This window comes from Typha latifolia, chromosome 2 (genome assembly GCF_019914945.1).
Source record: "Typha latifolia isolate L0001 chromosome 2, TyphaL0001v2, whole genome shotgun sequence".
In the NCBI taxonomy this organism is placed as follows: Eukaryota; Viridiplantae; Streptophyta; class Magnoliopsida; order Poales; family Typhaceae; genus Typha; species Typha latifolia.
In genome coordinates, this window is record NC_133087.1 from 16,518,392 (window position 1) to 16,530,820 (window position 12,429).

General features: G+C 38.0%; 3 protein-coding genes and 1 non-coding gene across 6 annotated transcripts; 3 read left to right on the forward strand and 1 right to left on the reverse strand.

Moving 5' to 3' along the window:
- The first annotated feature begins 451 nt into the window (after nucleotides 1-451).
- Nucleotides 452-4,079, forward strand: LOC140782783 (probable inositol transporter 2). Of its 2 annotated transcripts, none has more exons than XM_073129560.1 (7): nucleotides 452-724; nucleotides 1,786-1,959; nucleotides 2,053-2,123; nucleotides 2,203-2,538; nucleotides 2,614-2,721; nucleotides 2,804-3,412; nucleotides 3,512-4,079. In XM_073129560.1, exons 2-7 carry the CDS (start codon nucleotides 1,827-1,829, stop codon nucleotides 3,974-3,976), a joined length of 1,722 nt encoding a protein of 573 aa, XP_072985661.1. In that variant the 5' UTR covers nucleotides 452-724; nucleotides 1,786-1,826; the 3' UTR covers nucleotides 3,977-4,079. The 2 variants fall into 2 exon arrangements, with proteins under 2 accessions (XP_072985661.1, XP_072985662.1); XM_073129561.1 differs by having other exon boundaries at nucleotides 1,793-1,959.
- Nucleotides 4,080-4,294: 215 nt separating this feature from the next.
- On the forward strand, nucleotides 4,295-7,049 carry LOC140782786 (large ribosomal subunit protein uL14). Its single transcript, XM_073129563.1, has 4 exons — nucleotides 4,295-4,355; nucleotides 4,554-4,838; nucleotides 6,644-6,685; nucleotides 6,810-7,049. The coding sequence occupies exons 1-4, from the start codon at nucleotides 4,343-4,345 to the stop codon at nucleotides 6,890-6,892; spliced, it is 423 nt and encodes a 140-aa protein (XP_072985664.1). The 5' UTR covers nucleotides 4,295-4,342; the 3' UTR covers nucleotides 6,893-7,049.
- A 236-nt stretch (nucleotides 7,050-7,285) lies between these two features.
- Nucleotides 7,286-7,359, forward strand: TRNAI-AAU (transfer RNA isoleucine (anticodon AAU)). Its single transcript has one exon. It is a non-coding gene; the product is annotated as a tRNA-Ile (tRNA).
- Nucleotides 7,360-7,608: 249 nt separating this feature from the next.
- Nucleotides 7,609-10,913, reverse strand: LOC140781123 (uncharacterized). Of its 2 annotated transcripts, none has more exons than XR_012107641.1 (8): nucleotides 10,655-10,906; nucleotides 9,781-10,235; nucleotides 9,623-9,695; nucleotides 9,398-9,478; nucleotides 9,220-9,283; nucleotides 8,668-8,745; nucleotides 8,426-8,510; nucleotides 7,609-7,846 (listed from the first exon to the last, which is right to left on the reverse strand). XR_012107641.1 is itself a non-coding variant. In XM_073126939.1 (8 exons), the coding sequence occupies exons 1-8, from the start codon at nucleotides 10,766-10,768 to the stop codon at nucleotides 7,808-7,810; spliced, it is 999 nt and encodes a 332-aa protein (XP_072983040.1). In that variant the 5' UTR covers nucleotides 10,769-10,913; the 3' UTR covers nucleotides 7,609-7,807. The 2 variants fall into 2 exon arrangements, 1 of the variants encoding a protein (XP_072983040.1); XM_073126939.1 differs by having other exon boundaries at nucleotides 8,668-8,755; nucleotides 10,655-10,913.
- Nucleotides 10,914-12,429: the final 1,516 nt, after the last annotated feature.

The following is a 12,429-nucleotide window of genomic DNA, read 5'->3' on the forward strand; positions in this document are numbered from 1 at the left end:
GTGCGGAGGGTTTATCTTTTATTCAGCCAATATCTAGTCTTTAAACTCCTCGATGATAAAAAAAAAAAAAATCTCCTTTCATTCATGGCATCTACCTTATTACAAGTCCTTAAAAATAATGTTGGGGCTTTTTTATATTTCCACCCTGATAAAGTATTTGGTAAATTTAATAAAATTCAAGGTATTTTTAATATATTAAAACCAAAATAGCGGGATAAAAAATGTGCAGAAAATAGGGCATGAACGATACCGAAGGGGTGTTTCTAATCAATTTTACTAGATTTTAGATCCAATGATAAATAGGACTTAACCCATGAATTATTCAGAGTGGATAAGATCTTAATAACTGCTTAACTAATTATACTCATTTTTAAGCGGGATAAAAAAAAATAAACAGCTATAAGAACGAAATTATCGACTCCATCATCAGTGAACTCATTCCGGAATTGGAACTCCTGAGCCAGGCCAGAAGCTTATCTCGCGACCGCCAATGGCAGCCCAACAATGACAGCTATAATTTGCTATTTCTGAAAGGAACCATCATTATTATTAATTGTCTCTCCGACCCACCTCTGCTTTCTGGTATAATTCAATCATCTTCTCTACTTTGGCGTTCTCTCTCTCAAACTTTCGAATCTTGAGGGCTTGGCATCCGAGCCCGCAAGAGGTTCTTGAGAGTTTTCAGAGGTCAAGGACTTGTTTCGGGGTGGAAGAAAGCACATTGGTAGGATTTGGAGACTTGGGTTTTGTTTCTTCTTGTCTATTTTTTTATGTGGATTTAGAATTCAATGATTGGAATGTCTCAATAAGAGGAATTTAATTGATTTGGAATGATTCCGAAATCATATGATTTGATGTGTAATTTCATGAGAATTTGTTTCTATCTTAACCAAACTTTTATATATTCCGTAATTACCTTCAGTGTGATAATTTATTAATGAGGCCCAACCTATGCCTCTTCTCTTCTTATATATTCTTAAGTTACTTCCTCATTCCTAAGTCAGGTTGCATACTTCCTCATTCCTAGTTGTTTTGGGTTAATTTGTTTAATAAAATATCATTAATTTTTTAAGATTATGTGTCATTATCACATTTTTATTATATATATATATATTGTGCAGTTAATTCGTATTAACGACGATGAATATAACATGAAAATGCAACATATTGAAACAAACGAAATGGTATAGATTGATGGGTTTCTTGACTTGTGTTGTTATTTAGGAGGGCTTGACCTCTGTTTATTGTAGTGTTGTTCCATATCTATCTTGGGGCCGGAAAGCCATGGGTTTTCATGGAGAGATGAATAATGTTTTGATATCATGAGAGAGCTGGTTCTATTTTTCAAGGATGAGTCAGTTTGAGTGGTTATAGGAATCTCCCATCTTTTTTCTTTTAACTTCAATTGTTGTTTGCTGGGGTTATAGGAATTTGATTCTTTTCATTCTTCCTCCTAGCATTGTTTGAGCCAGAAAGGTGTTGCTTTGAATTTTATCCTATTCATTGATGCTTTACACTATTCTCTGCAAAGAGTATCAAATTTCCTTCTCTTTTCCATTGCTGAATTAAGAAATGCATGGTTTAATAGTCTTTCACTTGATCAACTTGTTCTAAAAGGCTTATATGCTGACAGTAGCATGTTCCCAACTCCTCTTATAAAAACAATCTTGCTTTTATGTATCCATATCTATTTCCTTGTTTTGATTTGTCCAAATATGCAGTTATGTTGGCTGTCTTCTAATATTCCAGTGGTCACATAGTATTATTTATATTTGAAATTTGAAGGTTGCAGAGATATTATATACATATAGCTTCTGTTGCATGAAATGGAAGGGGGTCCTCATAAAGCAGACAAAACTGAATTCAAGGAATGCCTCCATTTGACATGGAAGCAGCCTTACATTCTTCGTCTCGCATTTTCTGCCGGCATTGGTGGTCTTCTTTTTGGTTATGACACAGGTAGGTAGACAGACATATTTTGATTCATTTGTTTCCTTATGATCAGATTACATTCTTAATTATTATTTTTTGATTAACAAACAATCTATATAGGCGTCATATCGGGCGCACTTCTGTACATTCGAGATGATTTCAGCTCAGTTGGAAGGAGCACCGTCCTGCAGGTACTTGCTGAAACTTGCAAAAATTCTTTCAGACAGAAAAAGATAGATCTCAAAACTTGTAATATTAATGTAATAATAGGAAACAATCGTGAGCATGGCAGTTGCGGGAGCTATAATTGGTGCTGGATTTGGTGGTTGGATGAATGACAGATTTGGAAGGAGACCTTCCATTATACTTGCCGATATCTTGTTCTTTATAGGTGCTATAATAATGGCTGCTGCACCAATTCCTGGTATTATAATCCTTGGGAGGATTTTTGTGGGTCTTGGAGTTGGGATGGCTTCCATGACTTCTCCACTCTACATATCTGAAGCTTCTCCTGCTAGAATTAGAGGTGCTCTTGTCAGCACTAATGGCTTGCTGATTACAGGAGGCCAGTTTTTATCCTACCTTATAAATCTGGCTTTCACTAAGGTGTTTCCCAACTTCCTTTCCTTCCTTATTTTTAATCACAATTAAACTTACAAATGTGGATTCTTTTGAATTCAGGCACCGGGAACTTGGCGCTGGATGCTCGGTGTTGCAGGGATTCCTGCTCTCGTGCAGTTTATATTGATGTTGATGCTCCCAGAATCACCAAGGTGGCTATATAGAAAGGTCAGTCATACTCTTTTTCTTACCTTTTAATTTGCTTTCAGCTGTTACAGTATCACAACATGTATCTGATTCCATTGAACAGAATAGAAAAGAGGAAGCTGCAGAGATCTTACGGAAGATATACCCTTCTGATGAAGTTGACAAAGAAATCGAGGCTTTACGCGAATCGATCGAAGCTGAGATAGCCGAGGATGGATCTATCGCAGAGGATGGCTTAATCGGTAAACTGAGGAAAGCATTGAGTAGCGTAGTAGTCCGCAGAGGGCTCGTGGCAGGCATTCTTTGCCAGGTTGCGCAGCAGTTCGTAGGCATCAACACGGTTATGTATTACAGTCCTACAATAGTTCAGCTGGCTGGTTTTGCTTCCAACAGTACTGCACTGGCGCTGTCTCTCATAACCTCTGGCCTCAACGCCTTCGGATCTATCGTTAGTATCTACTTCGTTGACAGAGTCGGGAGGAGGCGTCTGATGCTTCTCAGCTTGGTCGGAATCATTACTTGCCTCGCGTTACTTAGCGGCGTCTTCTTCGGAGCCGCCACCCATTCGCCGGCCGTCGGGGACGCAGAGACTCAATTCTTTGGCAACTCCACGTGCCCCGATTTCAACCCTGCTTCAGGAATCATATGGAAATGCACCGACTGCTTAAAAGCCTCATCTGCATGCGGTTTCTGCGCTCACGAAGGCAACAAAGTAAGTACGCATTAGATATATATTTGAGTTGAGATAAATAATTATTATTTTTTGATCTCTTTTTAACTTTTTTGTTTTTGTTTTTGTTTTTGTTTGAAGCTTCTTCCTGGTGCATGCTTGGCGAAGAATGACGCAGTAAAAGGCGTCTGCCATGCGGGCCATCGGGAGTGGTACACTCAAGGTTGCCCCAGCAACTTTGGATGGCTGTCTCTGATTGCTCTGGCGGCGTACATCATCTCCTACTCCCCCGGCATGGGTACCGTTCCTTGGATCGTGAACTCGGAAATCTACCCTCTTAAATTTAGGGGTCTCTGTGGTGGTATTGCGGCGGTCTCCAATTGGGTCTCTAATCTCATCGTCACCCAGACGTTCTTGAGCTTAACGGAGGCTCTAGGCACAGCTCCCACGTTCCTCTTGTTCTGCGGCGTCTCCGCCGTGGCGCTGGTCTTCATATTCTTCCTTGTGCCTGAAACCAAAGGCTTGCCGTTCGAAGAGGTGGAGAAGATGCTCGAGAGGAAAAACTACAAAGCTTGGAAGAAGAGTTCAGTGCAAGCTCACCCTTAGTTCGCTGTTCCTCGGATTTTGTTATCCACTATTATTATAACTGCACCAATGATTCTTATTTAATAACAACTTACTTACCTCCTTTGTATCTATTCCATTCCATCTACAAGGATTTTTTTTTTATATTGGCTTTAAAGTCTCTTTTGTGGTGTTCTGTTGTGAGAATTAGATGATTTAAGGGCCAAAGTGTTATAAAAGATAAATAAAAAGGTTTATGTGAGAATTATCAGTAGTTTAATAATAATAAAAAGGCTTAACTGCATTGCTGGCGAGGGTAATTCAGTCATTTGGTGCACCTTAAACCCTAGGAGCCACTATATAAGGAGTCACGGATCCTCCCCTATCCGAAACTCTCGAAGAGCCGCTATGTCGAAGCGAGGTAAATCACATTCCTCCATCCCGCTCTTTAGGGTTTCCTGTGATCAGATCGTGGTTTTTGTGGCAGTTCTGATGGGTGCCCAAACGATCGATCCTGAATCGAACGTAGAACTACATGACGTTGTTAAGGTTTCGTTTTTTTATCAGTTGATCTTATGATCTTTTGTGATACATATGCTATTTTGTGATCCTTTATTAGGACGGGGAGGGTCGGCTGGAAACAAGTTTCGGATGTCACTGGGTCTTCCGGTGGCGGCGACCGTGAACTGCGCCGACAATACTGGTGCGAAGAACCTTTACATCATATCGGTGAAGGGGATCAAGGGTCGCCTGAATCGGCTCCCATCCGCTTGCGTGGGTGACATGGTGATGGCCACTGTGAAGAAGGGGAAGCCTGATCTCAGGAAGAAGGTCATGCCTGCCGTCATCGTGAGGCAGCGCAAGCCGTGGCGCCGAAAGGACGGCGTATACATGTACTTTGAAGGTAATATATCTTTAATAGATCTAATTTTCTTTCTTTGCTTGTGTATTCTGTAGGTTAAACAAGCTTCTGATTGTTGTTATATGAAATATTTATTCAGGACGATTAAGTTGGTAAACGTTTTCTTTTTTGTCACATTTAGTATGATTTTGGAACTTGCAGTGTATTCTAATCATTTCTTCTTTGTTTGAAATCACCAAAACAATTTTTATTTGTTTATTGTTGTTGATCTTCATGCTGAGTTAGAGAAAATTGTCTCTATCTGAAATAGTATATATATCAATTTTAAGCTGGCAGGTTCTTACGTTATTCCTTGTAGCCAAGGAATCTTTCTGGGTTGAAATACGTTAAATGTCTTCGTAAATTCCTGCCTAAACTTCAAAAAGAAGCCTTTGGATATTGATGACTTTTTCTTGGAAATAATTATCTTTGCAACACGATTTATTCACCCGAAAGTGGTCTCATATCATGGTGTTGAGGAGCAGCATTGCTGCAGAACCTTTTGGTACTGTCCATTGAACAAAATCTGCTCGTTCCATTTACATCTATTTATTAAGTTTCTCTATTTTTTTCCTTCTTTCAATTTAAGTTTTGAATTTTCAATTGAGGACTATAAATTTGTTGGAAAATCTGACATTTTGTGTTTCTCAGAGAGTGTTTGCCTTTTTAGGAGATTACTCATATTAGCTCTTCAAAATCTTTTGAGTTAAGTTGACGGGAGGTTTTAAACTCCTACTTGCTGGAGCAAACTGGTTATGTTTGCAAATTCCTAAGTAAACGTCACATAGCAAGCCTTGATGTTGATGGTTCTTCTTGGACTTACCAAGAAGTTCCTCCATCTGAAAACAGTCTCATATTCCATCGCCTTGAGGAGCGGCGTTGCTGCTATTACCTTTTGGGACTTGCCATGAGACAAACATATCATTTGCACGCTTGTTTTCTTCCTGTTCTACAATTTTCGACAGAACTTCATTTCATCTCTTTTTTCTTTCGTTTTCTGATATTCTTTGTGGTGAGTGTTGTCTCTTTCGGTATCCTGAGGAAGCTGACAGTGTTTGCATCTTCAAAGAACAAGTCAAATTTGATGAAGATTTTGACCATTGTTGTTGTTTCTAAAAAATCTGTTCATGTCTTTTCTAGAGATATTATTTTGAATTCTGCTTCTACAATTACGTGCTTCTCCAACATAAGAGAAGATAATCTGAATTTTGTATATCTCGAACATGTTTGCCTTTTCAAGGGACTGCTAACTATTCTAATATTCCATGTGGTGGTGACGGGAGGACCAAAATTCCTTCTACTTGCTGGAGCAAACCCTCTCATGTTTGCAAATTCCTAGGTAAACGTTGCATAGCAAGCCCTTCGGATGTTGATGGCTCTTGGACTAATCAAGGGGTTCATCCATCTGAAAGCAGTCTCATATTCCATCGCCTTGAGGAGCGGCATCGCTGCTATTACCTTTTGGGACTGGCCATGAGACAAACATATGTGCATGTGTTTTCTTCCTGCTATACAATTGTCCACTAACCTTCGTTCCAGTTACCTCTTTTTTCTTATTTTTTCTTCCGTTATCTCTTTGGTGATTGTTACTGTGTTTTCCCTTTTAATGAAGCTGATAGATTTGCATGTTTCATTGAGAGTTCATCTGAAGATCCCTCTGGGTAGTGTCATTGTTTAAAAAAATTCTGGCCTTTTTTTTCCTGAGAGAGTCCTGTTTCTAAATCTTATGCAGGTGGTGCACCTTAAAAATATTTCTGCATTTGTCTCAATCAGCATATTTAATCACTTTAAATTTATGTATTTTGCAGATAATGCAGGAGTGATTGTGAATCCCAAGGGAGAAATGAAAGGTAGGCTGTAGTAAACATCATTCTATATGCTAGATGTCTGCATCTATGCAGTTGTTAAATGATCCAATGTAAGCCTAGAATTACAAGTAGTAGTCACTAATTTCATCTCTTCTCCTTCCTGCAGGTTCTGCAATCACTGGACCCATAGGAAAGGAGTGCGCCGATTTGTGGCCCAGGATTGCGAGTGCTGCTAATGCTATTGTTTAATGGTGTTATCACTCAGTAGGAATGGAGATGTGTTTTGCTTTGATTCCATGTTAAGGAGAAACTGAAAGTACTACCATTAGTGTTTGTTCTTGATATTGTAAAAGCCCGATTGTTTAGATTGTAATTTGCTTGGTAATCAAATTTTGATGTGTTTCAAGAGCTGGGTTTATATATAGTTCTTTGCTCCTCTCATTTAGGTTATCTTGGAATTTATAAATTTGTGATACTGTCTGGGTCATGTTCTATTTGCGGCTTGCTGCTTTATTCTAGTCGTCTAATTCTTCATTAGGCTCATGGGTATTGTCTCCCAGCAAGCATTCGTTGTCCAATTTCTGTATTCAGCTTTTGTAGGCATAAAGTTCTGATAGGAAAAAAATTCCAAAATTTTCATCCGGCCTATTAGCTCAGTTGGTTAGAGCGTCGTGCTAATAACGCGAAGGTCGCAGGTTCGAGACCTGCATGGGCCAAAATATGCTCCTTTTTCTTCTTCACTTCATATTATATATTTTTGTGATGATGTCTTCTAAATCCGCTGGGGCGCTGGGCCATCTCAAGTCTCACTCAACGTTCCCAGTAAACAATTTTTGGTCTAATAATACGTGGCTCTGCCAACAGTATTCGGGACTCTTTCCTGTTTCATTCATAGGTTTAATCCATGAGCTCTTAGAATAAATCAATTTTTTCTTGGTTCATTCCGCCCGCCCTGCCCTAAAGAATAGAAAACCAATAATAGGGAGAGCACCCTGCTTTTGCTGAAAGATCATTACATCGTGCATATCATGATTCTGAATACAATGTATTAGAAAAATAAGGAATAAAGAAATCGATTGAAGAATAAAGAAACAGGAAAAGAATAGCTGCATTGATGTATAACATAAATGAAAGTGGCCTATCGCTTGCTGCCGCCGCAAACGATTATGGTAGATGACTCGACGAATGAGCAAAACCCCATAGCTGCAGAAACAAAGATGAGCAGAGGCTTGAGATCACATATAAGATCATATTTGTATGAAACAAGGGTCTAAACAGGTGAGTTTCAAGCTCTAAACTCAATAAATAAATGAAAATTTTGATAAAAAGCCCCTACATTATGGATTTTGTTGTTGTTTGAGCCCTATCTGATTGCTTTCCTACAAAAATCCTCTTGTTTTATCAACAAAAAAAAATCAGAAAAGTCCCTGAGTTAATTTGACCTCATGTTAGCTTAACAAAATAAGAAAATTCTATTTTATTTAAATTAGTAATTTTGAAATTCTAAAATTATCCTCAACATTTTATTTAACACTTTCTGCATAACAAGATAGTAGGGGTAACTTTGAAATTTAAAAAATATTAATCTAAATAAAATAGAATATTCTTGTTTTGTTAAGCTAATATGAGGTTAAACTAACTCAGGGGCTTTTCTGAATATTTTTATAAAGCAAAAGCGGGTTTTTTAGAGAAAAAAACAATAAGGTAGAGCTCGAACATAAGAAAACCCATAATGTAGGGGCTTTTTTTTTGTTGCAAATTTCTCTAAATAAATACACATACCTCAACATTCTTTAGCTCAAATTCTGGATTATGAGCCAAGCATAAGTTCCCAAAGGTTTCACACGGGCCGCTAGTTCCATGTAATCTAGTAAACAGAAAAGGTTCAAGAAAGTAGGACAGATCATCAATATTAATTGCCAGATGGATCAGAAAAGAAGAAACACAAAAAGGAAAAATGAAGCATATCAATTTGTTATAGTGAAGGGAAACACTGACAGATGGAAAATTATATATATACTTACAGATCTTCATCAAGGCATAATGCAAAGCTTCCTCCCCCACCAAATGCTAACACATCATTCAAGCACAAATAGTAGTACCTGTTTGCACCTAGTACATACTTCAACATGAGTTCTAACTTCTAAATATAATTAAGATGACATTAATCTTGTCTGAATTAAATCAACTAAGACATGCATGCCACAGTGCTATGAAAGCATATTTTCATCTAAGGATTCTCTTTCATCAAACAGACAGCTTTTTTCAGAAACATCAATCCACCCATAACCAATAAAAAGGTACATTTTTTTTATTTAATAGAAGGAATATATTCCTGTTTCATTCAAATCTTAATTAATAACAAGTAGAGATTAACAACCTATACACCTTTACAGGATAACCAGCCAAACAGCCATACAAAAAATGCAACAACAAAACAATCTTCCACTAAGCGATACAGAGATAACACAAACAGAGCCAAAACAATCTGTCAAAATATACTCTACTGTGACGGATTTAAGAGTGATAGTGACCGTAAGGCTTAGGTGATAAACTGTTTCTCAATGAATGCTTACCTGTCGCTCTGAAAAGCCTTGGCTCTCCGTATATCGTAGTGAATACAAATGTATGGCTTTTTCCCTGGTCGCAAGAATATGAAAAACATCAGCGGCAAAAGGAAAAGAGGGAAAATAAGCAGAGCAACGGATTTACAAATGATTATCATTCAAGTATTATAGCCTTATAGGAACTCACTTGGTATTTTCTTTTGGCAGTAGGCTTCAAAGGACTATCCAACAGTCCACCAAATACAGCACCTTGCATATCTCCAGCAATCTAGTCAACATGGTACCACATTAGAACACACCTTGGAAATATCACATGATAAAACCACGATCGTTCATAAGATGCTGTAAGAAGAATGATCAACTTTATAACTTGAAAAAGGAAAAATTGAATCCAAATCGAGAATCTACTTACTAATAGACATGGACCCTGAAGATTAACACTCTTGCGAAGAAGCGTGCGAAGTGATATCCCATGTTTCCAGGTACTGTCCTTCATTCGAAAAGAGTAATAGTGAATCAGAAGGAAAGTAAGAATACATACTGAATGGAATATATCTAACAGCAGATTACCTGTACAACAATACCCAGAGGCACCCCCTCACAATATTAGGTAGAGATGATTGTAGGAACTCAAACAAATCTGCAGAGATAAACACAGACTTCTCTTCCAAGTGATGAAGAACTTCTTGAGGAGCAACTGAGGTTGATGCTTCTTGAGTTCCATTTGAGATATCGAATTTCCTATCCGACACACACTCCTGCTTCATCATTTCATCACTCTCACTTTCCGTCCCAGATTCCTCACTGCACTCTAGTGGTCTATCTTTCCACGCAAAATCATTGACATTCCACCTTCTGGGAAGGGGTTTAAGAGGTAATGGTCCTATACTCTTTGGACAAGAAGAGGGAGAGACCTCGCGCCCCTCAATTCCACCGGAGTTATTGCTAGGTAGAAAAGATAACACATATGACGAGAAAGAAGACTTCTTGGGAGAAGTGAATTCATCGGTAGGAAAGTAGAATGCCTGCAGAAGCAAACTCTCATATTATACGACGTGATTAGTATCACAAATTCTACAAATAAATTGCCTAAGATACATCAGAACCAGATTATGATAAAATTAAAATGATTATTATTACGATAAGCATATCCAGAAAGAATGGAGATTAAGGAAATATATCTACAAGTCTTAACAAAATCAAGCTACTGGGTAGTATAGAATCCATGTAAATTAACTTTCTTTAGATCAAAGCAAAGCTATCTCGATCAACACGGCAATAATCCTGTTTCAGATTCAAAATACCGCATTCCTATTAAGAAAACCTAAAAGCAAAAACGAAAGAGATCAAGCGCACGAAACCAAGGCAATGCGGATCAGATTCGGCAACTCCTCGACCATGGCAGTATAGAGATGGAACAAGGATGGGACTCAGACAGCATTACCTGGGAATCGCGCCGAGCGAAGGGAGATTCGACGGCCGGAGAGGCGGGAGACGACGGCGAGTCCGCGAGTAGGCGCGATAGCTTCTCGGCCACCTTATCCTTCCACGAGAGCATGGCGTCGCGAAACCCTAACCTTATATCTCTCACAACCGTAGAGATCGAGAAGAGATCGCGAGAGAGAGAGAGAGAGAGAGAGAGAGAGAGAGAGAGAGAGAAAAGAGAAGGAATAGAGGTGAAAAAAAAAAAAAAAAAGAGGAAGAGAAGAAAGACGAGAGCTTTGCCTTCCTCCGTTTATTGCGGGGTTTCCGAGAAACACGAAACGAACGGTGTTTTGCGTGTTTCCGTGGAATGGTACGAGTCGGGAGAAAAGTCGGTGAGAAGCAACGGCAGCGAATGCAGGTTTTGCAAAAATGCCCTCCTAACTTTACTTTGAATTGCAAAGGCACACCAAATATTATTGATGTGGAACTGGGACTGGGACTGGGACTGGGATCTCATCTCATATCTAATTCGGATCTACTATTATCACTGGCCAATCAATCGCCCTAGCTCTAGGTTTAGATTTCCTTTTTCTTTTTCTTTTTTCGCATATCAAACTATAATTTTATTTGTGTATTTGAGTTGTTATTTTTATTTAGATTTTGTACCTTCTCTAGCTTGATGCTTATTTCTTTTTGTTGTGTCACTAGTGGTATTGTTTCCAATATATCTTTCATCTATAGGCCTATATGCTTTTCATAAAATAAAAAACTATGGTGGTAATCTCGAAGACTTTATAAATAAGTCATATTTATATTTAATATATATAATAGACGAGTTATGTTAGTGTTGGGTTCTAATTTGTAGGCCCATAAGCATTCCGAAGTAAGCCTGACACATAGATGGATCAATGAGTCTGGCCCGTTTAGGCCAATCTCAAGGCTAACTCCACTAATAAGATCAAACACAATCCTTCTTTTTCTTTTTTCTTTTTTTCAGAATCACTACTTAATTTAGTTTTTTAATCTCTTAAAATACTTTGAGATAAAATAGTTAAATTCTATAGCCAAAAAGTATATATTTGTCACCGGCATAATAAAAACTAAGCCCTTTACATCCTATTATGGATATTGTTTAATTACCACGAAGTTTCAATGTATGCAAGAAATTATGTGCATATATCTACACTTAGATTGCCACTAAAACATTCAGCATCTAGATATGGATATTTTTATTTGTATTTGTTAAACATCACCGAGTTGTATTCAGCTGAATATTCTCCTCTCACTACACGATAAAGGAATCTTAAAACTAAAATTTATAAAGTTATGGGTATAGAGTGTCGATCATGGTAGTTAGCAACTCAATTATCTTCTCTAAGAACATGTCGAATCTTAACATTGTCCACTCTACATAGACTCATCGTCTCCTTATGCAGGATTCTTATTAACTCAAGAGAGTCTGTCTCCACTATAATCTTGCAGCTTACGTTCACCATTTTAAGACCTATCCTCACGGTCCACGCCTTCGTTATGAGCACTTGGCACTGATTCCCAAGCAATCGGTAACGGTGGATATGGATAATTTTTGTGCTACATCAACTATTATTTTTCGTGAAAATAGTAGGGAATCCTCATAGTTCAGGTTATTGAAACTTTCTATAATAGATAATTGATGGAACTTGTGCATCTTTTATAATTTTTTTGTTGAGATATCTCTTGTAATCTCTAGTAATTCATCATCTACTTTAAAAATTTAAGATTGGGATATTTTAATAGACCATCAAAACTTAGGTA